This window comes from Lynx canadensis, chromosome A2, assembly GCF_007474595.2.
Source record: "Lynx canadensis isolate LIC74 chromosome A2, mLynCan4.pri.v2, whole genome shotgun sequence".
Lineage (NCBI taxonomy): Eukaryota > Metazoa > Chordata > Mammalia > Carnivora > Felidae > Lynx > Lynx canadensis.
In genome coordinates, this window is record NC_044304.2 from 2,821,056 (window position 1) to 2,847,318 (window position 26,263).

Genomic DNA, 26,263 nt, shown 5'->3' on the forward strand with positions numbered 1-26,263 from the left:
GCCATGGCGGCCCCGCCCGCGAGTGGCGGGCGGTCACGTGACGCGACGGCTGGGGGCTCCCGGCGCGGGGGACGCTGGTGGCCAAGATGGCGGCGGAGCTGGTGGAGGCCAAAGTGAGTGAGCGGCGGCGCCGGCCCGGGCGGGCGGGAGAGGGGGCGGAGGCCGGGCGGCGGGCGGAGGTCTGCGCCTTCCGCCTGGGGCCCCACGGCGCGGCCCGCTCGCGGTTCGCTGCCCGGCCCCTCGCCCGCCCCTGGCCCTGGCGCGCCGGGTGCGGGCGGGGGGCGGGGAGGCCGGGGGCGGGGCCCCCCAAACCTTACCCTAGCTTTCGGGCTGGGGGTTGGTTCCCGGGCTTGAGGCGGGGTCCCCCCCCCCCCCACTAGCCCTAGTGGTTAGGGTCCAGTCTCCCTAAGCACGGGGACAGGGCCGCGCCTCCCAGCTAGAGGAACAGTCCTCCGGACAGCATGACGGGCTGGGCTGCTCCGTCCCCTCCTCGCTCTGAGCCGGGGTCCTACGCTCTGGCCTGGGGTGGGGGGAGGTGTCTTCGCCTCTCCACCCCCCACGGCACCGAGGACTAGCATCTGGGTCTCAGCCTCCCCGCCCAGCAGACCAGCTGGGGTCGGCGACTCCTTGATCGGAAGGGTCCCTTGATCCTGCTGCCACCGATTCCACCATCCGGGGTGATGACCCAGGGGCTCGAAGCACCCGGAAACACAGTGTTCTTTGGGGGTCTGTACCCTGGGGTGGAGTTTGGACCCCTAGTTCAGCTCCCGCGTTGGTCCCAGAGCCCCGCCCCCCTCCTGACACCATCTCTCTCGCCCTCCGAGTGGGGCACCGAGTCACTTGAGTTTGCTCTCCAGCCTGGGATGGAGCCCTGATCCCTGTTCTCTGTTCAAAGCCTTCCTTATTCTCTCCTCATTCTCGGGTCCTGGGCTCTGCCTTCCTCTCCCGTCTTACTTACCCTGGGGACAGCATCTGTGAGGCTTTGGACTCTGCTCCTGGGGTCTGTAAACTTCACCCTAGCAAGATCAGGCCCCATACTGGCTGTTTCTCCTATACTCCCTGGTGAGTCTACTCAGATCATACTCCCTCCACACAACTCCCAGACCCCTGCTTTGGATCCTTTTACGCACCCTGACTCTGGCTTCTAAGGCTCGCTCTCCCTTGCTGCCGGTTTTTTGCACCGATTCATGGAGAGTCCCCCACCTCTTTCTTTAGTGCTCCTCGTGCTTACTCCATTTTGGGGTCCAGGTTCCGCGTCCCACAGATGCCATCCCTGTTCTAGGGATGTACCTTTTTTCCAGGTACCTCCCTCACGGCAAGGCTCCAGAGACCTTGTCCCGAACTACACTGGGGTTGTTTTCTTCCTCCTTGCGAAGTTTACTCCAGGCCTTTGGTGGCAGCGAAGTGGGGCACCGGACCTTTGCTGGACAGAGGCTCCGCCCCCTGCCCCGCCCCCAGTCTCCCCTCCCCAGGGTCCTGACCTGTGAATGTTTTCTTTCTCTGGTTCCTCTTTCTCCCTTCCTTTCCCACTGAGATCTGAAATGCAGCTCCCTTCACCCCCCGGAGTGTCCCCCCCTCCATGCCTGCACTATACGCCCTACCCGTGTCTAGCGTTTTGAGAAATTTGAGACTTGCCCTGGAGATGCGGAAGTCTGGACTCTGCAGGCCCAAGGTGGCAGCTGGTGGGCTTGAAGTCCCCCGGAGCCCTGAAATTCAGCCGTCCTGTGGGGCTGTGATTCTGGGCCCCTGGGCCCCTGCTCCCCGCCGCCCCCCGCCCCCCCAGGGTGGGGACTAGATTCTTCTATACCATCCAGGGCCTTGAAATCCGATCTGATGAACTCTACTTGACCCTCTGGTGGCTGGGGGGCCCCCCACCCCAATTAAATCAAGTTGACCCTTCTTTCGAGTTGCCTCAAACGGGCGCCTCTGTTCAGTGAACCCCCTGAGGTGGTGTGTGGCGTTTTGCACAGGCCCCCTGTCCCCCGGAGACGAGGACCTGAACTTTTCCCCTCATGCTCCGAGGGACCTGTCCCCGAGGCAGGTTGAGGGAACGGGCAGCTCTGCCCAGGCTGTTTTTCCACGCGGCTCCAAACAAGCCCAGAGTTGAGACTGTGGAAGCCGCTGGGGCCCGGTGCTGTTTACAAACACGGATCTGAGGGCCAGGCGGGGTAGGTGGAAGCCATGGCAGGAAGTGGTCTGCAGAGCGCTCGGGGCGTCTTCCTGAGCGTGTGTGCCCCTGTCACGCTGTCCCCCCCCCCTCCCAGTGTCAAGGGCGGGCTTCGTGGTGGTGGCAGCTGCTGAGAAATCCGAGTTGTGAGCATGTGGCCGCTTGAGGGACGTGCCCCAGGATGCTCGTGCGGCAGCTCGGGATGTCCAGCCTGGTGAAAGGGCCAGGCCTCGGCGGGGGCGGGGCGCTCCCAGGGGCGGGATCGGGTTAGAAGATGCCTTGTGGTCAGACTCGCTGGCCGAGCCCACCTGCCTTTAGCTCCGTGGCGGGCAGTCAGCTTCCACATGACATCGCCTCTCCCCTCCAAGGCCTTGGGCCTCTTCCAGAAGAAACATCTTGCCTGCAAGCCTATTTTCTCTGCTCAAGGTAGGAAGTCAGGCTAAGGAAGGTGAAGCCTTTCTGTTTGCACAAGCGTTCGGGGCTCGCTGAGGGCCGGCACAGTGCTTAGGTCCCGAGGCAGCAGCTGTGCTGGGATGTGAGGGTCCCCAGGCCCCCAGACGGCTGGGTGGGAGCGGAAGGAAGCGCCCTCAGGAGTCGGATGGCCCCTGCCGCTGACTACGCAGGGAGGCCCTGGGCCGGCCGCTTCTTTCTCGGAGCTTCAGCCGACTCACCTGCCTGGCGGGCACGGCCCCCTGCGAGACTCGTGCGCAGGAAGTGGCCTTGTGGCAGACATTGCGCGCCCATAGTGCGGGGCTGGGAAGAAGGCCCTACAGCAAGGAAAGGGCTCCCCCTTGAGACTTTGCAGGCCGGCCGGGCACCCCGCGCACCGGTATCTGGTTTTGTGCCCCGACAGCCCCTCCGCCGTCAGCAGGTGTCTGTCTGCTATACGCGTGGGAGAGGGTACACATCTTGCTTGGATAGAGAGCACAGAGGGGCCAGGGTCATCTGGGAACCCGGGGCTTCTGAGTCCCCCTGCTGCCATCAGACTCCACGCCTCACCCTTGAGCAGCCAGGAAACGGGAAACCCCAGAGCCTTTTGCCACTGAGACCACTATGTAAACACCCTGGCCGGGTTCCCGCCCGCCCCCGACTGTCAGACTCTCAAGTTGAATTTAAGGGCTTTATCGGTTTCCTTGGGTGCCGTCCTGCCCTGTGCTCGCCAGCTTTCCATACCTTCCCTCATCGCGTGTACCTGTTTCCCCTGTTCCCCTGGAAGTTTCTTTTTCCCACCACATTGCGTTCATCACAGGCCGGCTTTGGGGCTCGGTGCGGGTGGCCCATCCTTCAAGGATACTTTGCTCATGTAGCATGTTGGGGGACCCTCACACCCCTCACTCCCCCTTGGCGTCCGGGGTCTCACAGAGGGCAGGCCGCAGCCGGGCAGCCCCAAAGAAAACACTGGCATCAGCTGAGCTCTTGTGTTCGGTTTGATTTAGCTGGGGGGACCCTGCCAGACCTCTTTCATCGCTTTGCCGCAGCTCAGTGAGCGGCCTCTGTGGCTGCTGGATTCCCGAAGCCTTCCCCTTAGACCCGCGGTTCTCGGTGGGACGATCCCCTCCCCAGAGGATGCTTTGTAGCGTCCGGGGGACGTTTGCGATGGTCACCGCTGGGGTCTGGGGCAGCTCCTGGCATCGAGCGGAGGGAGGCCAGGGATGCTGAGGAGTACCCCACAGTGCCCAGGGCGGCCCCGCCCCAGAGAACAGTCCAGCCCCGCTGTCCACAGTGTCGAGGCAGAGAAGGCCCGCTGGAATACGGCGGACGTTTGATGCTTGCCAGCGCTCAGCTCCGTGCGGACGCCTGCGGTGCCGAAGGGGGAAATTACCCCCTGGCTTCAGAGTCAGGCCCGGGCCTAGGTTTAGGTCTTGGCTCTAACATGGCGCTCACCCCGGCCTGGGAGGGTCGTTTTGAGAATCAGAGTTAAGTATATGATCACGTGCGCAGCTCAGTTCCTGGCAGGTGATCAGTACTAAGTTGTGGCTCCCATTCTCCAGAGGGAAGGGAAAACACATTTGTGGCCAGTGTTGATTTACTCTGCTTTCCGTGTACGTTGCCTCCTCTGGTCCTCCCCACATCCCGATGAAGTGAATCCTGTCATCCTGATGAAGAGACCGAGGGTCAGAGAGGCCATTAGTGTGCTTGGCTAGGGAGTGGCTGAGGCTGTTTACGGGTAAAGCAGGATCCTCAGTTCCTGCCCTGGGGATGCTTTCAGGCTTGAAGATGGGAAACGAGAACCTAAAATAGAAGGCAGTGGTGTGTGTGTGTGTGTTGGGGGGGGGGGGCAGTCAGAAGCTTTTGCTGCGTTGGCAATGCTGAGGGAGGTTCGAGGAGGAGGAGGGGAGCAGGGCTGAGCTGGGAGGGGGCATCACAAGGAAGGGTGAGCTGGCAGCCTGAGCAAAGACATGGAGGTGGGACCGAGGCTGGGCTAGTGGGCCAGGTGCTAAAGCTGCCTCCTCCTCCTGGGTTCTTGCTCCTGCCAGCTAGAGTGAAGGGGGCTCGGGGGCAGGCCCAGGCAGCACCTGATGGGGTCTCACTTTGCTGTCCCCCCTAGTTAGGGCCCAGGGGGCTCCAGAAAGCCCTTTGTCCCATGGACAGCCCCTGAATCTGGCAGCGTCCCTTCTGAGCACGTGTGTCTGTGGTTGCCTTTTCCCAGAACATGGTGATGAGTTTCCGAGTCTCCGATCTTCAGATGCTCCTGGGTTTCGTCGGCCGGAGTAAGAGTGGACTTAAACACGAACTTGTCACCCGGGCCCTCCAGCTGGTCCAGTTTGACTGTAGCCCTGAGCTGTTCAAGAAGATCAAAGAGCTGTATGAGACACGCTACGCCAAGAAGAGCTCGGAGCCTGTCCCCCAACCCCACCGGCCCCTGGACCCCCTGACCATGCACTCAACCTACGACCGGGCTGGCACGGTGCCCAGGACTCCCCTCTCGGGCCCCAACATTGACTACCCCGTGCTCTATGGGAAGTACTTGAACGGACTTGGACGCTTGCCCGCCAAGACCCTCAAGCCAGAAGTGCGTCTGGTGAAACTGCCCTTCTTTAACATGCTCGATGAGTTGCTGAAGCCCACAGAGCTGGGTGAGTCTGCCACTGCCCTGGGGGTCCCACCGGGCATGGGCCCAGTGGCCACGGCCAGCCCGTCACCGCCCCGGAGCGTTTTCTGGGGACCAACGAGGGCCATGGGGTTGCGGGGGGCTCTCCCTCTCAGGAAGCGCAGGGGCTACCTCTGAATCTTTATATTAGCCACATAGCGTCGTCTCGCAATTGACCCCAAATTTTAGTAGCTTAAAGTAGTAGACGCTCATCTGCCCTGTTTGTGAGCAGCAGAACTCGGGAGTGGCTTAGCCGGGTGGTCCTGACTCCGGGTCTCATGAGGTCTCAGTAAAGCTGTTGGCTGGGGGCTGTCTCATCTGAAGGCCCGACTGGGGCTGGCGTCCACCCACTCACCTGGCTGCCGGCAGGACTTGGCTTCTTGCTGGCTGTGGACTAGAGACCCCAGTTCGTGCCACACGGTGCCCGTGGACGGCTCGAGCGTCCTCGCTGTGTGTAACGGTGGCCGGCTTCCTCTGGAACCAGTGGGGGTGGGGGGGAGGGAGGGTTCGTGTGCACATCCGTGTAGGATCAGCCAGAAGCCACGTCCTCTCGATGCCCTAAGCTTCGAAGCGGCATGACCTCGTGTTCTCTGCTTTGCATCGCGTCCGTCCCACAGACCAGCTCTGTACATCGTGGGTGGGGACTGGACCGGGCTGGGCCGTCCAGAGGCAGGGATCGCTGGGGGCCACCTGGGATGCTGCTTCCAGGTCCTAACTCCCAGTGGGTGGCAAAGGGGCTGGAAGTTGGGTCCAACCTTTCCTCTGCAGAGGGTAGGCGCCCCATGGGAGCAGCCTTGGCCAATGGGTTCGGGCCTGTCAGCATGGGCCAGCTGGCTAGGGAATGGCTAGCCATGCCCCCGAGAGGTACGCCGGGGCTGGAGGAGACCCATGCCAGGGCTCTGTGGCTCCTCCCTGCTTATTCATCTGGCCCCCATGTTGATGGGGCACCTGCCGCGCGCCAGGCCCCCAGCCCCCAGCCCCTTGCCCAGCGGCTGTGATGATGGGGCCGGGGCGGGTGTCAGCCTGGTCTCGGCCTCACGTGCTGCCCCGATCTCAGGGCAGGGGGGGCCCACCCTGGGAACGCGGCAGGAGACCGAGAGCGCCCCCTGCCCTCGCGAAGGTTCCCTTCCGGCTTTCCTCGTTCAGGGCCTAGAGGTGCCCCCAGCCTCGTCGGTGCCGTGGGTCCTGCCACCCCTGCAGCCCATTCCCCATTTCTCCCTTTCAACCCCCGCGTCCTTGCTGCGCCCCCGCTGCACACCTGGCCCTGGCCCTCGCCGTGCGTCGGTCCCTGCGTGCCATGGCAGAGGCCACGGTCCCTCCGGGCCCCCACCCGCCATGCCCCTCGCTGTGTGGTTCGCTCCCTCCCGCCCTGCTGACCCAGCGTCCTGTCTCGCTCGGCCAGGGGGCCCCTCTCTGCACGCAGCGTTCCACGCCGGCCCGTGCCAGCCAGCCCGCCGTGTCCAGCCCCCTTCCTCGCCGGAGCCCTTGAGCTCCGTGAGGTTCGGCGAGGGGGCTGTGGTTCCGGGAGAGGCTGCGGGGGGTGGAGGAAGGAGTTGCCGCGGGTCCGGGCCCGGGACCCTGAGGCTCTGCCCTCCTGCCTCCTCTCGGGCAGTGTTTGTCACCGGCCCCCGGGTGGGGAGCAAGTTGCTGTAGCAGCACCTGTTGTGGGGTCGACGTGGCCGCACCGGAGACCCGAGGCCCTTTCCTGAGCTTCTGGACGCCTTCCCTGTCTGCTCCCCCCAGCTTCTCTGTGCATGTTGGAAGCCATTCTGCCCCTACCCCCAGGGACTCTGGCAGGCTCTGCGGGCCTTGGGACTGGCTGGCTCTGAAGGTCAGGTTGACGTTTCAGGTTCCTAAGGACTCGAGGATGATCTTCGTGATAGAGAGGCTGGGTTTTCACCGGGAAGCAGTAAGTCAGGCTTGGCACTGTGTGGGGGACAGAGGTGACTTTGAACTCCAGGGCCGGCAGCCTCCCTCCCCTGCCTGGACCATGGGCTTCCTTCCTGCATGGCCCACTCCCGCCCCCGCCCCACAATGCATCACTTTGCCCTGAGCCCCCGGGGACCCCAGTCACCTGATCTCCGGGAGAGTCTGCTCCCCTGTCTGCACCAGGAATGACTCTGCTGGCGGCTCAGAACAAAGAGGCCGACCCCGCCCTGCCCTTGTTCCCGCCCACTCCCCCGCCCCTATCCTGAGTGCACCCCTTCCCTGGCTTCCCTGGGACTCCCATCCTCGGGGACCCCCTGGCGGCTGCCAGGTTCATCGGGAGAGCCCTCGTGGGGCCCAGATCTGGCCCCGAAGCGGTCTGGTCCCTCTGTTCCAGGACCGGCGATGTTGGCCACCCGCCCCTCAACCTGGGCGCCTCCCTGTGGCAGCTTCTGCAGCCCTGGCGTTGCCCCAGAGCCACTCCACCAGGCTCGAGCTCAGCCGGTTTCCCCCTCCCCCTCGCTCCTGACCATGACCTGCTGACCAAAATGAGGTCCAAACACTCTGGTCTGTTTCCCCGGAAGAGCCGCCGGCCGGCTCTAGCTCCAGGATGGAGACCGTGCCGGGTGCAGAGGGGACATAAATCACAGGGAGTGGAATGTTTGGGTTGGGGGAGGGGAGGAGAATAATGGAGTCACAGACCCAGGAGCTGGAAGGACCTCAGGAGACAAATGATGTGCTGCAGTGGGGCCGGCACCTAGAAAGGTCGGGAAACCGGCCCGAGGTCACACACCATCCTGAGGAAGGGGCCCCGGGGCCGTGTTCTCAACTCTGACCCTCCCCGAGTCATCGTGCCCTGCACCCCTGTGGGGAAGAACCCATCTTGAACCCCATGTCGGTTCTGGAGCCCAGGCCGCCTCTTAGCTCGAAGAGCCCGGCTGTCCTCCCCGTCCCGGCCAGGAGAGGGGCACCCCATTCCCGACCACGGCAGAATCCGGGGGAGGTGTGCCAGGGAACACGGTCCTGGTCGCGGTGTCAGCGGCCAGTCTGACGGGGGGAGGCCCGGACCCCCGTCTGGGCGTGTGGGAGAGAGGAGAGGCCGTCCTGAGGCTTGAGGGCAGAAGGAAGGAGACGTGTTGACCTGAGCAGTGCTGCTCTGCGAGGCTCTGGCGTCCTGCGGCCAGCGGCTCGGGCTGTGGGGCTGTCCGTGTCCCCGCTGCCCTGGAGCGATGGTGCCCGAGTTCCCCCCGGCTCTCTACGTGCCCCTACAGCTGGGTGGCCCGACGCTGGTTGAGGCCTGCCGGTCCGGCACCTGCCCTGTCGCGCGGGGCACACGTGCGTCCCTCACCCAGCCCCTGAAGCCTTTGGGTGGTGTTGCCCAGGCAGCCAGGCAGGCGTGGGGGCCCCCGCTCGGAGGGTTCTGCCGGGAAGCTGCACTAGACGTGATTAAATGGTGCCTTGAGAGGAGCGATTGGGGAGTGCAGGCTTCCCTGGGGGCAGTCAGTGCCAGGAGCACCTCATTGTGCATTTGTGAGGAGGTGGCAGTCAGGAGGCTTCCTGGAGGAGGCCGAGTTCCAGACCTGAGGGCCGAGTAGCCATAAGCATGACAGAGAGGAAGGAGCAGGGGAGCGGGGTGGCGGGCACAGGCCTGGCAGCGAGCGAGGGCTCAGGAACGGAAGGCGTGGGGACGGGAGCTGTGTGGCACAGGAGAGAGAGGCCAGAGAACGCGGGATGAGCGGGCCATGGGGATAGTGGGGACCGACTGGACTGTCCCGAGGGCTTCGGGGTCGCTGAAGGTCTGGTGAGCTTTTCCAGGTCTCCTTTCGTTGGGTCCTTTCTGGGGTGGGTGTTCCCCCTGAGGCGCAGAGCCCCCTCTGTGGTTCCGTTCTAGGTCAGGTCTCCCAGCTTCAGGCCCACCTGCCTGGCCGCCCCCCTGGTCTCTCCCTATACGTCACCTGCGTCTTCCCCAGCAGTCAGAGGAAACTTAAAATAGTGGGCTGGTCGTGTCTCTCCTCTGTTCAAAACACTCCCATGACCCGCTGACTTTTCTGCCTGGTCCCTTCCCTGCCCTCCCTCCCTCTCTCTCTCTTCCTCCCTTTCCCACTCTGCTCCAGCCACACAGGCCTCACTGTTCCTCCAAACCACGAGGCCTGGTGCTGCCCCGGGGCCTTTGCACGTGCTGTCCCTGCCGTCTCACGCTTTCCCAGACCCTACATGGGCCTTCCCTTCCCAGTCCCCTAACCTAAAGCTCGTCTTCTTTCCTAGTCGCCTTCCCTCATCTCATTACCGCCCTCTTATCCCCTGTGGCCCTGTCCCCGACCCTGACATTGCTTATTAATCTGTATGTGTTTTTTGACGCCTGGGCCTCGTTTGTTCCGTCGCTGCATCGACGGTGTGGAGCAGGGCAGGGGGTGCCCGTGTGAGCAGAGGCTCGTTGCGGGGAAGCAGTGTTGGGGGCCGCGGTGAGAATGACCTTGAGCTAACATTCTGCAGCTCTCCTTCAGCGTGTGAGCCCCTTCCATCCGCGTAACTTCACGGGGGCAGCAAGTCACGAGCCCGCCTGCTGCGTGTGGGAGCCCCTGTGAGTGGCGGAGGTGGGCGTGAGCCCGGAGCCCCCGACCCAGGGCTTGTGCCTGCTTGCTCCCTGCTGCCCGCCAGGCCCTCTGCACCCAGCCCGGGGCACCTGTCTTCCCATCTCCTCCCCCAGCACCACCGCAGCGCCACTCGCACCAGCCACACCACCTCTGAGACCTCGACTGCTCCATTCGGGGGCCTGCGGCTACGTCGTGGCGGGGGGGCTGGGCCAGGAGTCAGAGACCTTGTGGGTCTGGGGGCATTGGCTTAGAGGGTGGGCCTTTCTCCTTCTCTGAGGTTCTAGGGTGCAGGAGGCCATAGGCCAGCTGGAGGGAGACCAGGCCTATCTGATTGACTTGTTTTTAAGTTTACTTACTTATTTTGAGAGAGAGGGGGAGGGAATGTGAGCAGGGGAGGGGCAGAGAGAGAGGAGGGGAGAGAGAATCCTAAGCAGGCTCTGCACTGCCAGCACAGAGCCCGACCCGGGGCTCGAACTCATGGACCGCGAGATCATGCCCTGAGCCAAAACCAAGAGTCAGTCGCTTGACTGACCGAGCCATCCAGGTGCCCCTCTGATTGACTGTTTAAGGTCTCCCTTTCCTTGCTTGTTCCCGAAGCTCGTGTGCAAGTGCGTGTGCGTCATAGAAGCAGGAACAGGCCCCCGTTGGAGGTTTGGGCGTGTTCTTGCCACCGTCCTTCCTCCGCACGTGTGACCCTTCGGGACCACAGCCGTGTCCTAACTACGGTTTTAGCACCTCCCTCCCCCTCCGCCCCCCCACCCCGGCGTATCGTGAGCATCTGCTCCGGTCGTGAAGTGTTCTTTGCTGGTGGCAGTTTGCAAGGCGGCCTGGCAGCTGGGGTGGACATGTTGTGCCGGGCCTCGCCTCTCTGTTGGTGTCTGGGATTGAGCCGGAGGCTGGTTCCGGTCCTCCCAGACGACCTGGGAACAGGGGTTCCCTCCCTTTAGTCCCTGGGGGGCGCTGGGGCCTGGGGTGGGCACCTCATCCCAGCCTGTGCTCCACCTGGCGGGGCCCCCACCGCCTTGCGGCAGCCTGTGTCCCCACAGACGTACTTCTGGGTTTGTTCAAAGACACCGGGAAATTATGTTGACTCTTAGGAGGTAAAAGTCTTGGAGAAAAATCGAGCGGGGAAGGAGGTGGGAGACCAGAATTGCAGGAGGTTGTTGGGGAGTTGTAATGTTTTGGGATTTTTTGTTTCTTAAAGTTTATTTTGAGCGAGAGCACATGTGAGTGGGAAAGGGCAGAGAGAAAGAGGGAGAATCCCAAGCAGGTTCCAAGCTGTCAGCACAGAGCCTGATGCAGAGCTCCATCCCACGAACCGTGAGATCATGACCTGAGCTGAAACCGAGAGTCAACACCTAACTGACTGAGCCCCCAGGTACCCCTGGGGGGTGGCAGTTATAATGTTTGTTTATTTCTGAGGGAGAAGGAGAGACAGAGCGTGAGTGGGGGAAGGGCAGAGAGAGAAAAAAGGAGACACAGAATCCAAAGCAGGCTCCAGGCTCTGAGCTGTCAGCACAGAGCCCGACGCGGGGCTCGAACTCACGAACTGTGAGATCACGACCTGAGCCGAAGTCGGATGCTTAACCGACTGAGCCACCCAGGTGCCCTTGGGAGGATAGCAGTTTTTAAATGAAGGTGTTCAGGGACATCTGTCATTCTGGTGGCATTTGAGCAAATTTCAGAGACATCAGGGCCATCTAAATCACTGGGGAAGGAATGTTCTGGAAGAGGGGACGTCAAGTGCAAAGGCCCTGAGGCAGGATGTTCTTGACACACCGGCAACAAGAGGAGGTGGCCGAGATGGTTGCTGTGGAATCGAGGCCACTAGGGGTGGGGATGGCATCCCCCAAGTGGCAGATGGTGACCTGCTGGGGTGGGGGTGGGCAGTGAGGGGTCTGTGTGGGACAGGGACCTCGCTGGTGCGTTTCGAAATCGGAGCCACTTGGGAGTTGATGGGGGGGGTAGGAGTGCCACGAGTTGTGGATGCTGCCTGCGTCTCTGCTCGGAGCTGCTGGAGGGGCGGAGCCACCACTTCAGTGGATGACAGGTCTGGGTTTGGGGGACCCCCAGCCCCCTCCCGCCGTGCCGGGTATGCCGTGCCCCAACCCAGGTGGCAGCTCGCCTCCCCGGGTCGAGGGTGGTACTCGGCTCCCCTCAGCCTTCGCAGCCGTCTTAGGTATGGGGAGCCCCGCCCCCAAGAAATAACTGCCCCTTGGCTCTTTGGGCAGGTCTGGGCATGTCTGCAGGTGGCCTGTGTGCTCCCCCACCCCCCAGTCGGGCGGCCCTCAGGGCCCGAAGCAGGACTCCGCGGGGACCGGCCGGGCCCTCAACACGCGAGCATGGGTTGGCAGTGGTTTGGCAGTTAGAGCAGCCACCTCTTGCCGAGCTCCGGCCACACGCCCGCCCCGTGCCCGGAGAAGCCCCCAGGCTCGGGCGGGGACAGCGGTGCGCACCCGGGCAGAGCTGGGGTACGAGCCCACGTGGTCTGGCTTCGGAGCCGAGCTGGTTTTTATATTTCAATTGCGTTTGCTTTTAAGTAGGTTACCTACTCTTGTGGTTTGGGATTCAGAAGGTTTGGGAGCAGGGCTCGGCCACCTCGGGCCCAGGGGCCAGCTTCGTTGACTGTTCTCGAAAACCAAGCTTTATTGACCCGTAGCCAACGCCCATTTGTCTGTTTACCATCTCTGGTGGCTTTTGTGGTACAAGGCAGAGTGGGGACGTTGAGGCACAGGGCATGTGGCCCACAGAAACCAAAAATATTTACGTTCCAGCCCTTTACGAGAACAGCCTGCCCACCAGTGTTGGAAGGGCTCGGGCAGTAGGAAGAAAGCTGACTCCTTGGGGCGCCTGGGTGGCTCAGTCAGCTGAGCATCGGACTCTTGATCTCTGCTGAGGTCACGACCTCACGGTTTGTGAGTTCGAGCCCCGCGTCGAGCTCTGTGCTGACGGAGCAGAGCCTGCTTGGGATTCTGTCTCTCCTGCTCTCTCTGCCCCTCGTCTGCTTGTGCGCTTTCTGTCTCTCTCTCCCCAAATAAATAAACTTAGAGAAGAAAAAAAAGGAAAGCTGACTCCTTCTTTCTCCCAGTCACTCTGAGGCGGTGATTGTGGCCAGTTCTCACAGAGCCCCCCATCCAGAGATGTCCTTTGCACAGATCTCTCCCTCTGCCCGGTGACGCAGATCTGGTGTGATAGACACCTGTCTGCACCTGCTGCTTTCGGCCAACAGAAGCATCTCGGGGTCCACCCCTTATCGGAGCTCGAAGAGCTTCTGGATGCTTGCCCGTTTCAGGGTCGCCTGGCATTCCCTCGCCAGCTGTCCTGGAGTGAAAGTAATCTCTGTGCCCAGCGTGGGGCTCGAACTCACAACCCGGAGATCAGGAGTCACCTGCTCCACCGATGGAGCCTGCCAGGCGCCCCTTTCCAGTGAAGCTTTAAATGTTTAAAAGCTGAGGTGTAATTTACATACGACAAAGTCCTCAGATCCTCAGTGTGTAGTTTGAGTCTCACCCCGGGAACCCAAACGCTGTAGACCCACAACATTTCCACCACGTAAAGCCCCCCACCCCTTCGGACGTCCCCCGTCTCGGCCCGCACCCCTAGAAGCACCCCCCGTCGTCCCGATTCCTGTCACTGCGGGCGAGTGCCGCCTGTTCCTGGACGCGGGCCAGGGCACGTGCGTCAGGTACTTCTCGGCGTCTGCCTGCTGTGGGTCAGCACCTTGGCGGTTAGATTTGCCCGCGTGGCCGTGCGGGGCTTCGGTTTTAGGGTTCGTCTGTTTCTGCACCGGCCGCCACTCGGTTGTTTCCAGTTTAGGGCTCCTAGAAATACGTTTGCTGTGAGCGTTCTTGTACAGTCTTCCTGGGGACCCATTTCCTTTTATCTGGGGGCAGATACGAGGTTGCTGAGCGATTGGGTAGCTGTGCGTTTAACTTTGCTAGAAGCTGCCCGGCCGTTCCAGAGGAGGGGTTGTGCCTGCAGCAGAGACTTGCTCCGCACCCCCACCCCCACCCCCACCCCCCCACCCCCCGGCACCGGAAGTTGTCACTGCGTTTTAGCCATGCCGGTGGGCGTGTGAAGGTTTCAAACCTGGGCCAGATCCCAGGGGCCTGCACGTTTGCCGATATTTTCTGAAGAATTTTTGCGTCTGTGTTTGCGAGGGATATTGACAGTATTCCTTTTTTTTTTTTTTTTTTTTTTTTTTAATGTGTATCTGTTTTGAGACAGACAGTGTGTGTGTGCGCGTGTGGGATTGGGGGAGGGGGGCAGAGAGGGAGAGCGAACCCCAAGCAGGGCAGGCTGAGCACCAACAGCCCAGAGCGTGCGATGTGGGGCTCAATCTCAGGGTGATGATGTGTGCCGAAATCAAGAATCCGGTGCTGGACCGACTGAGCCCCCCAGGCGCTCCCTCACTGTTCCTTCCTTGATGCCTTTTTGTCAGGTTTGGTATCGGGCTCGTGCCGGGATTGTAGAGTGAGTGAAGCGTCCTGTTTACTTTTTGAAAATTTGTATGGAGTCTGTATCGTTTCTTTTTATTTTTTTCTAAGGTTCTTATTTACGTATTATGAGAGAGAGACTGAGGGAGGGAGGGAGGGGCAGAGAGAGAGAGAATCCCAAGCAGGCTCTGCACTGGGCAAACCCCGACCGACGCAAGGCTCCAAACCACAGATTGTGAGTTCATGACCCGAGCTGAAACCAAGAGCCAGACGCTTGACCGACTGAGCCCCCCAGGCGCCCCTATATCGCTTCTTAAATACTTGAGGGAACTCCCCAGTTGGATCTGGTTTTCGTGTGTGGAGGACTTTTCAACGATGAGTTCAGCTTCCCTAACTGATAAAGGGCTTTTCAAACTTCGTGCGTGTTTTGGCGCCAGTTTGGTAATTTGCGTCTTCGGAAGAATTTGTCTGTCTCATCTAAGTTATCAGATTTATTGGCGTAAGGTCGTCCACCTCATTCCCGTGTTAAAACTAGAAGGCTGTGGGATCTGTACTGTTGTCTGTCTTTCGTTCTGACAGCCTGCGTTCTTGTGATCTGTTCGTTCTAGCTAGTTTATCAAAGAACTCTCGCTTGAATGATTTTCTCCCTTGCTCTTTTTATCTTTAATTTCTTTCCATCTGGTGACTTTGGCCTTAATTTTCTGTTCTTTTTCTAGTTTCTCGTAGAGGAAGTGCAAGTGACTTATTTGAAACCTTTTTCTGTCTGTTAATAGAAGCATTTAAAGCTATAAGTTTGCCTCTAACGACTGTGTTAGCTGCTCCTCCCAAGTTTTGGAGCGCTGCAGATTCTCTTTCAGTTCAGAGCACTTTCTGATCACCCCTGGGGTTCTCGATGCAGATGTAATTGAGAGTGCAGAGCCAGCTAGTCACCACCCTGGTCTCCATCCCCTGGCAGACATTCCCCCACTTGTGCACCCAGCAGGCACTTTGTAGTGACTAGTGTGCCTCCGTGTGTGGGGTCCCTGCTGTGAGCCGGGCTGCTCCGTGACTCTTGTGCACTTAGAGGCTCAGGGTGGTTTCGCTTCCCTGCCTCCTCTGCCGGCCGTGAATGCCCAAGGCAGAACCTGTCCCCAGCTTGTCCCTGTCCCCTCCAGCAGTGCCTCGCAGGGCCTAAGCCGAGCGCCGCGCAGACAGGCACGCACTCGCCGGGTGTCCAGAACAGCCGTGCGGGGTGGGGACACAGTTGTTGCTGGCGTGGTACAGACCCAGAGAAAGCAGGCTCCAGGTGAAGCGGCTGGCTCAAGGGCACGCAGTCTGCCCCACGGCATCCTGCCAGCCCGGCAGGCTCCTCTCCCTGAGCCCAGCGCTTCTCAGTGACGCCTGAACCTGGAGGGCTAAGAAGGCTGCTCCTTCTCAAGGGGCCCGTAATGGGGAGGTGGGGGGAGGCGTTCCCTGAATCATAGGCTGCGGGGTGGCACCAGGAAGGGCTGGGCTCCCCACGTGCCTGGCTGCCCAGGTGGGGCTCCCCGCTCCCCGCTCCCCATGGACGTGGGTACGGTTGGCTCCCTCATCGGGGACCGGACGTCCCCCTGACCCTCCGTTTGTTTTCAGTCCCACAGAATAACGAGAAGCTTCAGGAGAGCCCGTGCATCTTTGCGCTGACGCCAAGGCAAGTGGAGCTGATCCGGAACTCCAGGTGTGCTGTGCCCCGCACCCCTGCTGACCTCCTCGGCGGGCGGTGGGCTGGCGTGGTCTGGGGCGAGCTGGCCTTGCCGGGCGGGGGGGGCCTTCGGCAGACCCCACGGAGGCCCGACGCCCCGTCCCACCCCCACCGTGTGTGCGGTGGCCCCCGCCCCCCCGTCCTGGACAGTGTGCTTAGTCTGCGTGCCCTCCCTGCCTTTGACCCGCGGCCCCGGACGGGGCCAGTGTCCCCTCCAGCACGGCTCCCCTCGGCGCCGCTGGCTCGGGAGAGGGGTGCCCTGTGCCCTGGGTGGGGGGTGGGGGGTGGGGGGGCCTCAGCAGCATCCCCGGCTCCCGTCCCACTTGATGGCGGGAGCCTCCCTAGTTGTGATGAACACACATGTCCCCCCAGACACTGCCCGGGGTCCTGCAGGGGCCCCTGAGTGAGGACAGATGAGGGACGAAGGCCGTCCCCGGTCTCTGCTATCTGAGGCCTTTCCATCTGCAGCTGAGACAGAAGTCACCGCTGGAGCAGCCACTTGTTGGCCACGTGGCCCGTGCCGGGCCCATACCCACCAACCCATTTAATATCCACGTGGACACCCCCCGAATTGTCCAGAGAGGGGGGTCCTTTGTCCCAGGCAGCAGTGAGTAGTCAGGAGAGGAGGCTTCAGTCAGCACCCACGGACTTCGTCACCAGGGGAGGTGGCAGGTTAGCCCGTGTGGCGTGCTCAGTGCCCTCCTGACTCGCTGACCCCTCTCCTCCCCTCTGACCCCCTCGGCGCACAGAGAGCTGCAGCCCGGGATCAAGGCCGTGCAGGTGGTCCTCAGGTAAGCTGGGCGGGCCGCGGCCCCCGCCACGCCCACCGCAGGTGCATCCCACCGGGCCCCTCTCCCTCCCGACGGTGTCTCTCGGGCTCCCCGCTCACGGGGGGGCCCTGCTCCTCCTCTCTTCCTGCTGTGTGTCCTTGCCTCTGCCTGTGGACATGTCCCCAGCTAGCCTCGCTCAGACCAGTTCTTGGGGCCCGAGACCCCCCCCGGCCCCGCCCCCGTACCGTGCAGAACGGCGATCCACCTGCCGGGCAGACGTGGCCCCTGTGGCCTCCGCCCTGGCCCCACGTCCACCCTCCCACCCCTCTCAGGGCCACCCCTCCATCCAGAGCCCCCTTTCACGGCCTGATGGGCTCCGCTGCCATTGCAGAATTTGCTACTCGGACACCAGCGGCCCCCAGGAGGACCAGTACCCACCCAACATCGCCGTGAAGGTCAACCACAGCTACTGCTCCGTCCCGGTGAGCGGGGCGCCCCGGCAGCCCTGGGCCTGCTCTCGGGGGCGGGGCTGAGGGTGCGGAAGGAGCATCTTCCGCGGTGTGAGCCCCCATGGCTGCTTCCAGGGCTACTACCCCTCGAATAAGCCTGGAGTGGAGCCCAAGAGGCCGTGTCGCCCCATCAACCTCACCCACCTCATGTACCTTTCCTCGGCCACCAACCGCATCACCGTCACCTGGGGGAACTATGGCAAGGTGAGGAGGGTTCGGGCGCTGCCCGCCTGCCCCCCCCCCCCCCCCCCCCCGCTCCCCCCAGGGGGGCCCTGGCCGGCCCTGACAGCCCCTCCCCCACCTGTATCCCCAGAGCTACTCCGTGGCCTTGTACTTGGTGCGACAGCTGACCTCTTCGGAGCTGCTGCAGAGGTTGAAAACCATCGGGGTGAAGCATCCGGAGCTGTGCAAGGCGCTGGGTGAGCTCGTGGGAGGGGCGCGCCCCAGCATCCATGCGTCACCCCGGGGAGCGTGGGAGGAGGAGCGGAGCCAGTCACAGATGAGGCAGGGATGAGGGAGGTGTGCTCTCTAGCCCGGCGAGCCCGGGGCTGGGAGAGCTCGGGGCGAAGCCCGCCGGCATCCTGGCAGGGTGAGCACCTGGGGGCCGTTCCCACAGCCCCGAGCCGGGCACGTCCCTGGAGACGGGGGTTCCGGGCAGATGCCTCTGACTGCTGGGTGGGGGCCAGGGACACGGAGGGCAGGAGCAGACCCAGTTTGCAGTTGTGGGCCCCGGGCAGTGACACAGTCTGACCTCAGACAGCAAGACTGGTCGTGTTCAGGGAGCACTGAAAGCGAACCGCTCCCCAGACCGGCAGACAGCAGGTCCTGTCTCTCCTCCTGTGTCCCTGCGCTCAGGGGCTGCCCAGCCCACAGCAGGAACTTCATGTGCTTGGCGGCTGTGTAGCCTCAGGCAAGTCAGTGGCCCTCTCTGGTTGCCACAGCTTCCGACCAGATGCCCACGATGGCCCTGGGCCGGGGGGCTTGGCGACGTCCCCGTTTGACTGTTGGGGACACTGAGGTGCCGAGCGGCAGGGCCTTGGCCCGTGCGCCCCACCCCGCCGTCTCCCACTTCCCTGAAAGAGCCCTTTCTTCGAAACCGCCCCCCTACCTGCCTGTCTCCCTGTGGGGACAGTGGCCAGCTTGAGCACAGGAGGCAGGCCCCCAGCAGCATTCCGGCCATGCAGGCCGGGGGCAGGCATCGGCAAGGGACTGGGCGGCATTCATGTAGGCGGCAGCCCATGGGGCGGGGGCGGGGGCCTGGACGTCTGGCTGACCTCGGTGGGCGACGGGTGGGGGGGAGGGGAACCCTGCTGTTCCCAGGTGCGCAGGGGCCGGTGTGGGTGGGGCTGCCTCCGCTGGCTCGGAGCCCATGGTCAGGCTTCCTCTCTGAAGCCAGCGCCAGGCTGGGCCTCTGGGCCGCTGGCTGGTTGCGCGGGAAGTCCTGTACTTGGTCTCACCTGTGGCCTCCTTGCTGCGCCCAGTTTTGTCTCTGTTGGGTCGGGCGGGGGGAGGCGGCCTTGCTCCAAACCCGATGCACCTCTGAGGCGAAGTTCACCGCGAGGTGTGAGGGACCCACGTGGCCTTCGGGACAGTTGGGGAGAGTGGAGTGGGATGAGCACCCTCCACCCAGCGTGGAGGAGGGCGGGGCGGCTCGGGGCCGTCTGTCCTGAGCCTTCAAGGGCTGGGGTCTGGCAGCCGGTCTGGCCAGTCTCCCGGTTCTGCCCAAAAAGCTCCGGAGGGAGGGAGCCTGCGGGCCGCCCCAGGGCCTGCCGCGCCTGAGTGTCCTTCCAGTGCCTCCCGTGCCGCGTTCACAGTCGAGAAGGAGGCCTTGCACGTTGCCGTGGAGTCTTTCCAGGAGAGGGTTGGCTTTGTGGTGGGCACTGGCCGCCTTTTCCTCTTTTGAGACGTAGACTTCTCGCCCCGCCCCTGCGGGGTTTGCTGGGGGTGGGGGGTGGGGGGGGCATCGGTGCTAGCCCCGCCCCCCCAGCGCGTCCGCAGGCCGCCATGACCATCCTCGCCCCCTCCCCCCCCAGTCATCGCCGAGTCCTCCGGGGATGGCTTCGTGGGGACTCCCAGTCACGGGGGACCCGCCCCGTTGGCAGCTGTCGGTTGCCGCCACCTTTCTTCCCGAAGAAGCCTGTGGGCCGTAAAAACCCGCCGCGGGGTCGGGGCGCCGGCTTATCCAGCATGGCCGGCCGCTGCCCGGGGTGCTTTCCGGGTGACCTCCGCAGCCCTGGGCGCTACGGCCGCAACGCACCCCTTCGTCCCGGGAGGGTGGAAGTGGGGGTGCCTGACGCGGGGGTGGGGTGTGGAGCCGGCAGCATTGGCGGGTGCGGGAGGGCCCCGCCCCTCGGCTCCAGCCCCGCAGACGCCTCTGTCCCCTCTGCTGACAACGGCCACCCCTCCCCCGCAGTCAAAGAGAAGCTGCGCCTGGACCCTGACAGCGAGATCGCCACCACGGGCGTGCGGGTCTCCCTCATCTGCCCGGTGAGTCGGGGTGCGCGCGTCCTGTCCCCTCGCCCGCCGCGGGGTGGGGCAGCGCCGGGCCGCGCGGCCTGCTCACCCCGCCGGCCCCCTCCCCGCAGCTGGTGAAGATGCGGCTGTCCGTGCCCTGCCGGGCGGAGACCTGCGCCCACCTACAGTGCTTCGACGCCGTCTTCTACCTCCAGATGAATGAGAAGAAGCCCACCTGGATGTGCCCCGTGTGCGACAAGCCGGCCCCCTACGACCAGCTCATCATCGACGGGTGAGTCGCCGGGGGGGGGGGGGGGGGGGGGGGGGGGTGGGGGGGGGCGGGGCGGTGGGGGGGAGGGCGGGGCCCTCTCCCCCCGGCCCCCCGCGATGAGCCGCAGAGCCGCACGAGGAGGGGGCCTCTCTGGTCGGCTCCGCGGAGCCCTTTGGCAGCCTCGGAAGGCCTGGCCACGAGCGAGGCGGGTGCCCCGGTGGGACCTGTTGGGGCCCGTGCCGCGCACCCGGTGGCGACGCGGCTGAGGCTGTCTGGGCCCAGGAGGTCTGCTCGTGACCTCCGGATCTGGAGCGCATCTGCCCCACACCAAGCAGGGACCTCAGGAAGCCCCCGCCTCACGTCCACCACACGAGCCAGAGAGCTGTTCCCGCAACGGGCTTTGGCACAGCCTCTGCGGGGAAGGTGGGAAGGACGCGTCCGCCCTGAGCTCTGGTCCTGGCTCTCCTGTGCCCTTCTTCCCAGGTGGTGCCAGCGTGCAGCCAGGCTGTCCCCACCTCCTGAGAGGCAGGCCCTCCCCAAGCCACAGGGGGACAAGGGGAAAAAGGCCATTGTCCCCAAAGGGGAAACTTTGCTCAGGTCTTAGGTTTCCAGAAACCGAGCCCAGCACCTGACTGACCAGCTCCTGCCAGGCGCCAGCCACACCCATCTGTCCCCAGGGCTTGGGGGGGGGGGGGCAGGGAGAGAGAGAGGCCGGGGTCAGGCAGGAGTGGGTCTGTGGCCTCGCTGCTGCACCGGGAGGTCTGTGAGGGCCGATGAACCTCGTGGGGCAAGTGTGTGCCCCGTGGGCCCGGGAGTGGCTTCCTGCCCATAGGGGCGTGGCTTGAGCGTATCCCCAGTTCGAGTGCTTCTCTCCATCTGGTCACCGCACTCAGGCTCTCGTCAGGCCGTCTCTCCCGACCGAGCCAGGAGGTGAGCCTCATCATCCCTGCCTTGCAGATGAGGAAACTGAGGCTCAGAGGGGACAGTCACCTACTCTGGGCGCCCCTAGCTCACAGGTGGCCAGGCCGGGACTCAGACCCAGGTCCGGCCAGCTCTGAGCCCGGGCCCCCTCTGGAGGGCTGAGCTGGCGCGCCCCAGTGCCCCCACGCTGTCTAGCCTCAGGGTGGAGAGAGGAGGCCCCTGGGGCCGGGCACAAGGGCCGGGGCTGAATGGCTGCTCTGTTCCTGGCCTGGCAGCTGTGCGGCCCCGTGCCTGCCTCTCCCCCCACCCCCACAGGCCTAGAGCGGGTCACCCAGGCTCGAGTGGCGGCAGCTCCGACCGCTCCAGGGGCAGATGGGTCTGGGGCTCGGGTGCGGCTGTGCCTCACGCAGACCACAGTCCTAGCATCCCGCGGGGCCTGGGCACAGCCAGGGAGGCTTCCTGGAGGCAGGGTCCTTGATTCGTGCTTTTCCTCGAGGACTCGTCATTTTGTCCCATCCCTGGCAGTGCGCTGGGTGATTCCGGGGTCCCCGCGAGAACTTTGTCACAGATCCTGCCTTCAGAGAACTCCCAGCTGGGCGTGGGGAGGGTGGAGAACCCAGCCGGACAGAGATGACCCCTGTGGCTTGCGCCCTGCCTGGAGGAGGAAGGGGCTCTGTGGAGGGGGCTCTCCGGTTGGAGACGGAGACCCACACGGCAGGCAGAGCTGTGTGGACGCAGGGCGACCCCGGGATGGTGGGTCTGTGGGCGTGACGACCGGAGTATCTGGAGCAGGGAAGGAAGGGCCTTCCTCTTGTGTGACAGCGGCTGCGGTGGTTGGGTCCCCTGAGGCGGGTGCAGCCGTGACACTGAGCTCACGCTGGGGGCCGTGACGGCCTGTTGCGACTGCAGCAAGTATATCCCTGTCCCAGACGTGGCCTGGCGTGGGCCCTCGGTGGCTGGAGACGGCGGGTGCTGCGCAGGCCTCATCCTGTCGGTGGGGAGACTGAGGCCCTGTGGTCAGGAATTGGAACCCAGGCTTGCTGCTTTGTGGCCACGTTGGCTTCGGGGAGCTCCCCGCCCCTCCCCGGGCCTGGCTCGCCGTGGGTGCCGCGTCGGCGCTGTTGCCCGTGCGGGGGTGCCGTGGCCCTGCTTCCGCCCCCTGCTCCGCCCCAGAGCCTCTCAGGGGGGTTGTGAGCAGCACAAACCTCCCGTCCGAGCCCGTCTCCTTCTCTGGAAAGGTGGGGCGGGGGGCGGCGGCTCGGGTTGGGGGCCAGACCCCCAGGCTCACGCCGTCCAGCCGCGGCAGGGTGGGCAGCCGCCGTGTGCTGCCGAGACTGGGTGGGTCACCGCAGCCCCTCGCTCGGGGAGACTGGGCCGCTGACCCGAGGACGACGGGCCCTGGCAGCCGCTCTCCCGAAGCCACTTCTGCAGAGAAGTGGGTTCCTTAGCACGCGTCCCCCCCCCGAGTCCAGGCCTGGGGGCGGTGGGGAGACTCTCGCCGGCCCAGGAGTCAGCCCCCGGCCCCTCCAGGCTCCTGTCCAAGATCCTGAGCGAGTGTGAGGATGCCGACGAGATCGAGTACCTGGAGGACGGCTCGTGGTGCCCGATCCGCGCCGAGAAGGAGCGCAGCTGCAGCCCTCAGTGCCCCATCCTGGTGCTCGGTGAGTCCCAGCCCTGAGAGCGGGGCTCGCGGCTCGGGCTGCCCGCCGGGCCCAGCGATCGGCGCTGCTGCGCCCCGGGGCCCCCCGGCCCTCACCGCCTCCGTCTCCCACCCTGTCGCCCTCAGGCACCTCGGACGCCAACGGGCTCCTGTCCACCCCTAACCTCAACGGTGGCGGTGCAGGAGGCGCCGCGGGCGGGGGCGCCGCGGGCGGGGGCGGCGCGGCGGGCGGCGTGGAGAATGGGAAGCCGGGAGCCGACGTGGTGGACCTCACGCTGGACAGCTCGTCCTCGTCGGAGGAGGAGGAGGAGGAGGACGAGGACGAGGACGAGGACGAGGAGGGTCCCCGGCCCAAGCGCCGCTGTCCCTTCCAGAAGGGCCTGGTGTCGGCCTGCTGACTGCTCACCGCCACCGCTGGCCGGACACTCGACTTTCCTGGTGCTCACCCACGCGGATGGGGCGCAGGCGGGCCTCGGGGTGCAGAGGGAGGAGTGATTTTTTTTTTTTCTTTTTACTGTTCATTTTGTTTTTCCACCCCTTTCCCTGGCTCCTGGCACCTGTACCTCTGGACTCTCCTATCGGAGGATTAAAAAAAAGTAAAATGACAAAAAAAGTACAAAAAAAAAAAAAAAAAAGGAAAAAGGAAACAAAAAAAAAAATCAAACTTTTAAAAACGAGGCAAGCCACCCACACAGCTGCTTCCCCGGCCGGAGCCCGAGCCCCGGAGCCCAAGCCGGCCCTGGGACGCCCCGCCTCGCCTCTTCCAGTGACCATTCCAGCTGGTGCAGGGGGACGGGGCGCATGGGGTGGGGGTGGGGCAGCGGGGGACACTGACGGGCACGTGCCCCTCCCCCTGGCAGCAGCCGCAACTTTGACATTCGTCTGTTCCTTTGCTTTTTTTCTCTGCAAACACGTTCTCTCGCCCAGAGACCCTGGAGCGCACCGCCGAGCAGGGAGCATTTTAGCCAAGAAGCCATGGAGTGGGTTGGGGCAGGGAGGGGGGCGGGGGGAGCAGGGGCCGGGGTGGGGGGGGTGTGGGGGGGGCCGGGGAGGGTTTAGCCACAGATGTGTTGTATTTTTTGAAAGTGCAATAACTTGGTATTTTGAAGACCCAGCATGTGGCCAGGACCCCCTGTGGAAGGCGGGGGCCCCAGGGTGCGGCGGCGTGTGGCGTGGGGGGGTCTCCGTTTTCTAGCCAGCTACCTCGGTAACTCCAATTCAGGTTAACTTCCCTACGGAACAGCGCAGACGTCCGCAGATGCCGCCACCAGGCCCCTCCTCGGCGGGGCGGGGCGGGGAGGGCGGCCACTCCCCCAGGGGCAGCAGGGACCCCCCCCCCCCGCCCCACCTTCTCCACTTGGGGTGGCTCCTCCCCCCTTTTCTTGCTCTTGGGTTTTCCGACGGGTAGAGGCCCGCCCGGCACCCCGTCCCCTGGGAGCCTCACTCTCGTCTTCCAACAGGGCCGGGCCCAGGGCCTCCCTTCAGCTGCTCACCCAGCCCCCCCCCCCCCCCCCCCCCCCTGCCCCGGGGACGCCCGGCCTCGGGGTGGGGGTGGGGTCCGGCCATCGCGGGGAGCCGGCAGCTGGGCGCCCGGCCCCGCCACCCGGCGTCCTCGTCCCCTGGAGGCCACGCTTGGTTCTCCCACTCTCCCACCGCCTCTGCCCCGTTCTGTCTCGCTTCTTTTCTTCCTTGCTGCCCACCCCCTGCCCCAGAATAATTTCCTTTGTATAAACAGAACTCTTGTAGTCAGGAAGCAATATCATTTCAGGTCTAAAGAAGAAAGGGACATCAATCTGGCCGAGGGCAAATTCAGTTTTACTGTATAAACTCGGCTGTGCAGTGCGGCCCCTCCGTCTGCACGGGCCGCTGAGGGCCACCGTTTTCTAATATTTGTATTCTAATTTAATTGTTTTTAAAAAACACAAATAAAAAAGGTCAAGGTGAAGCCACCGGGGCGTCTTCTCTGTGTGCTGGGGCGTTGGCTGGGGGCGAGGGCATCAAAGGACAAAGACAACCGCCCCCCCCCCCCCCCCCCTTGACCGTTCCCTTCTGCCCCGCGGTGTTCAGGATCCAAGAAGGGCGGCCTTCGGTCCAGTGAGGAAGGTTTCGCTTTGGCCGCTGGGCCCGGCGTCTTCCCGCCAGGTCGGGTGAGGAGCTGAACCAGAGCCACCAAACCCCAGGACTGTCCCTGCTCCCCTGCGTGGCCAGGAAAGTACACAAATGGCCAGTAGGCGCGTGGAAAGATGCTGAGCCGCCTCACCGGCCACCGGGAGACGCAGCTCGGAGCCACCGCCCCTCCGCCGCGGGGAGGGCTGGCGTCCCCGGGCCCAGTAGCAAGTGCTGGCGAGGCTGGGGGGGACCGGAGGCTCGTGGGCGTGGAGAGTGGGGCGGCCGCTCCGGAAGACGGGACAGCGGGCCCTCCCCAGGCGCAACACGGAGCGACCACCAGCCGGCCAGCCCCGTCCTCGCGACCCACCCGAAGGTGGAGGGAGCCGGCTGGCGTGGGAACTCCCGACACGCACCTGCAGGGCAGCGTGACTGACGGGCGCCCAAAGGTGGGGACCACCCAGCGTCCGCCGACGGGCCAGCAGATGGAGACGCGTCCTCGGGCGGGAACGTGATCGGACCTTGAACAGGAGCGAGGCGCCCACCCCCGCCGCCCCGCGGACGGACCCCGGACACACGACGCTCAGGGAGGGACCCGGACGCCAGAGGCCACGCGGGGTGTGGGCCCGCGTGTGTGAAACGTCCAGAACAGGCCCGTCCGGGGACAGGAAGTGGAACACGGGGGGAAGGTGTGACCGTGACTGCTAATGGGGAATGGCACTTCTGGGGGTCATGGAATGTTCTGGAGCTTAGAGGTGACGATTCCATAGTTGTTGGGATGTGCTAAAGCCTCTGGCTTTACAGGGGGAGATGTGTGTGAATACTTCCAATGAAAAACAAGCCTCTCCCGGTGGACTTGGGAGCACCGGTGACCAGGCCCTTGTGGGGCTGGTGGCTGCCCCCAGCCCCCGCCGGCCCCACCCTCACTCAGCTGAGGTGGAGGCCTGGGTTCGAACGCCACGTGTGCAGCCACGTGACCCCTGGAGCCGGCACCCTGTATCCCCCCACCCCCCCCCCAAGGCCCCCGCCACTGCTCTCCCAGGCTGCGGCCCCTCGGTCCCCTCTGCCACCCCCCCAGTCTGGGTCCTGTTGGCCTGAGCCCAACTGGGCAACAGAAGGGAGGGCCTCTTCCCAGGGCCCGAAAGTGCCCACGTTTGGGAACCCCAACCCAGATGTGGGGGCTGCAGTCCAGGACCCTTCATCAGTGCCTGGGCTTTGGCCCCCCTTCTTCCCGGGGGGATGTCCGGGTAGCAGCCAGCCCCGATCCTTGGTCGTGTCCCGGGGGCCAGCGCGGGGCCGCACGGGGGGGGGGCGGGGGGGCCTCTGACAGACTTGGGGTGCCCGAGCCAGCCACCTCCACTCCCCCCGCCCACCGGCCTCCAGAAACCCTGCGGCTGGAAGCGACGGAGAAGCACGTCCAGCCAGTTCTCCCTGCCCGCCCCCGGGCCCCTTCCCAGTGCCACCTGCCAAGCCCACACTGTGGGTCACCTCCTCTGTAGGGGCCCTGGGCCTGCCGATGCTGGGGACACCCGCCCACCCCGGGAGCCCCGAGGCCAGGTCACCGCAGGGGCCCCGACTGGTGTGGGTGCGTGAGCCCGGACCCTCAGGGAAGGGGGCCCCCAAGCCCCCACCCACCGT

The 26,263-nt window shown here is 64.2% G+C and overlaps 1 protein-coding gene across 2 annotated transcripts; it reads left to right on the top strand.

Annotated features, from left to right (window-relative positions):
• Positions 1 to 14: 14 nt before the first annotated feature.
• On the top strand, positions 15 to 24,468 carry PIAS4 (protein inhibitor of activated STAT 4). 2 transcript variants are annotated; one of them, XM_030292216.1, is made up of 11 exons: positions 15 to 113; positions 4,818 to 5,244; positions 15,826 to 15,910; positions 16,684 to 16,725; positions 17,096 to 17,186; positions 17,289 to 17,417; positions 17,527 to 17,632; positions 19,627 to 19,700; positions 19,799 to 19,959; positions 22,390 to 22,520; positions 22,646 to 24,468. In XM_030292216.1, the coding sequence occupies exons 1-11, from the start codon at positions 87 to 89 to the stop codon at positions 22,915 to 22,917; spliced, it is 1,545 nt and encodes a 514-aa protein (XP_030148076.1). In that variant the 5' UTR covers positions 15 to 86; the 3' UTR covers positions 22,918 to 24,468. The 2 variants fall into 2 exon arrangements, with proteins under 2 accessions (XP_030148076.1, XP_030148085.1); XM_030292225.1 differs by lacking the exon at positions 15 to 113 and adding an exon at positions 2,467 to 2,593.
• Positions 24,469 to 26,263: the final 1,795 nt, after the last annotated feature.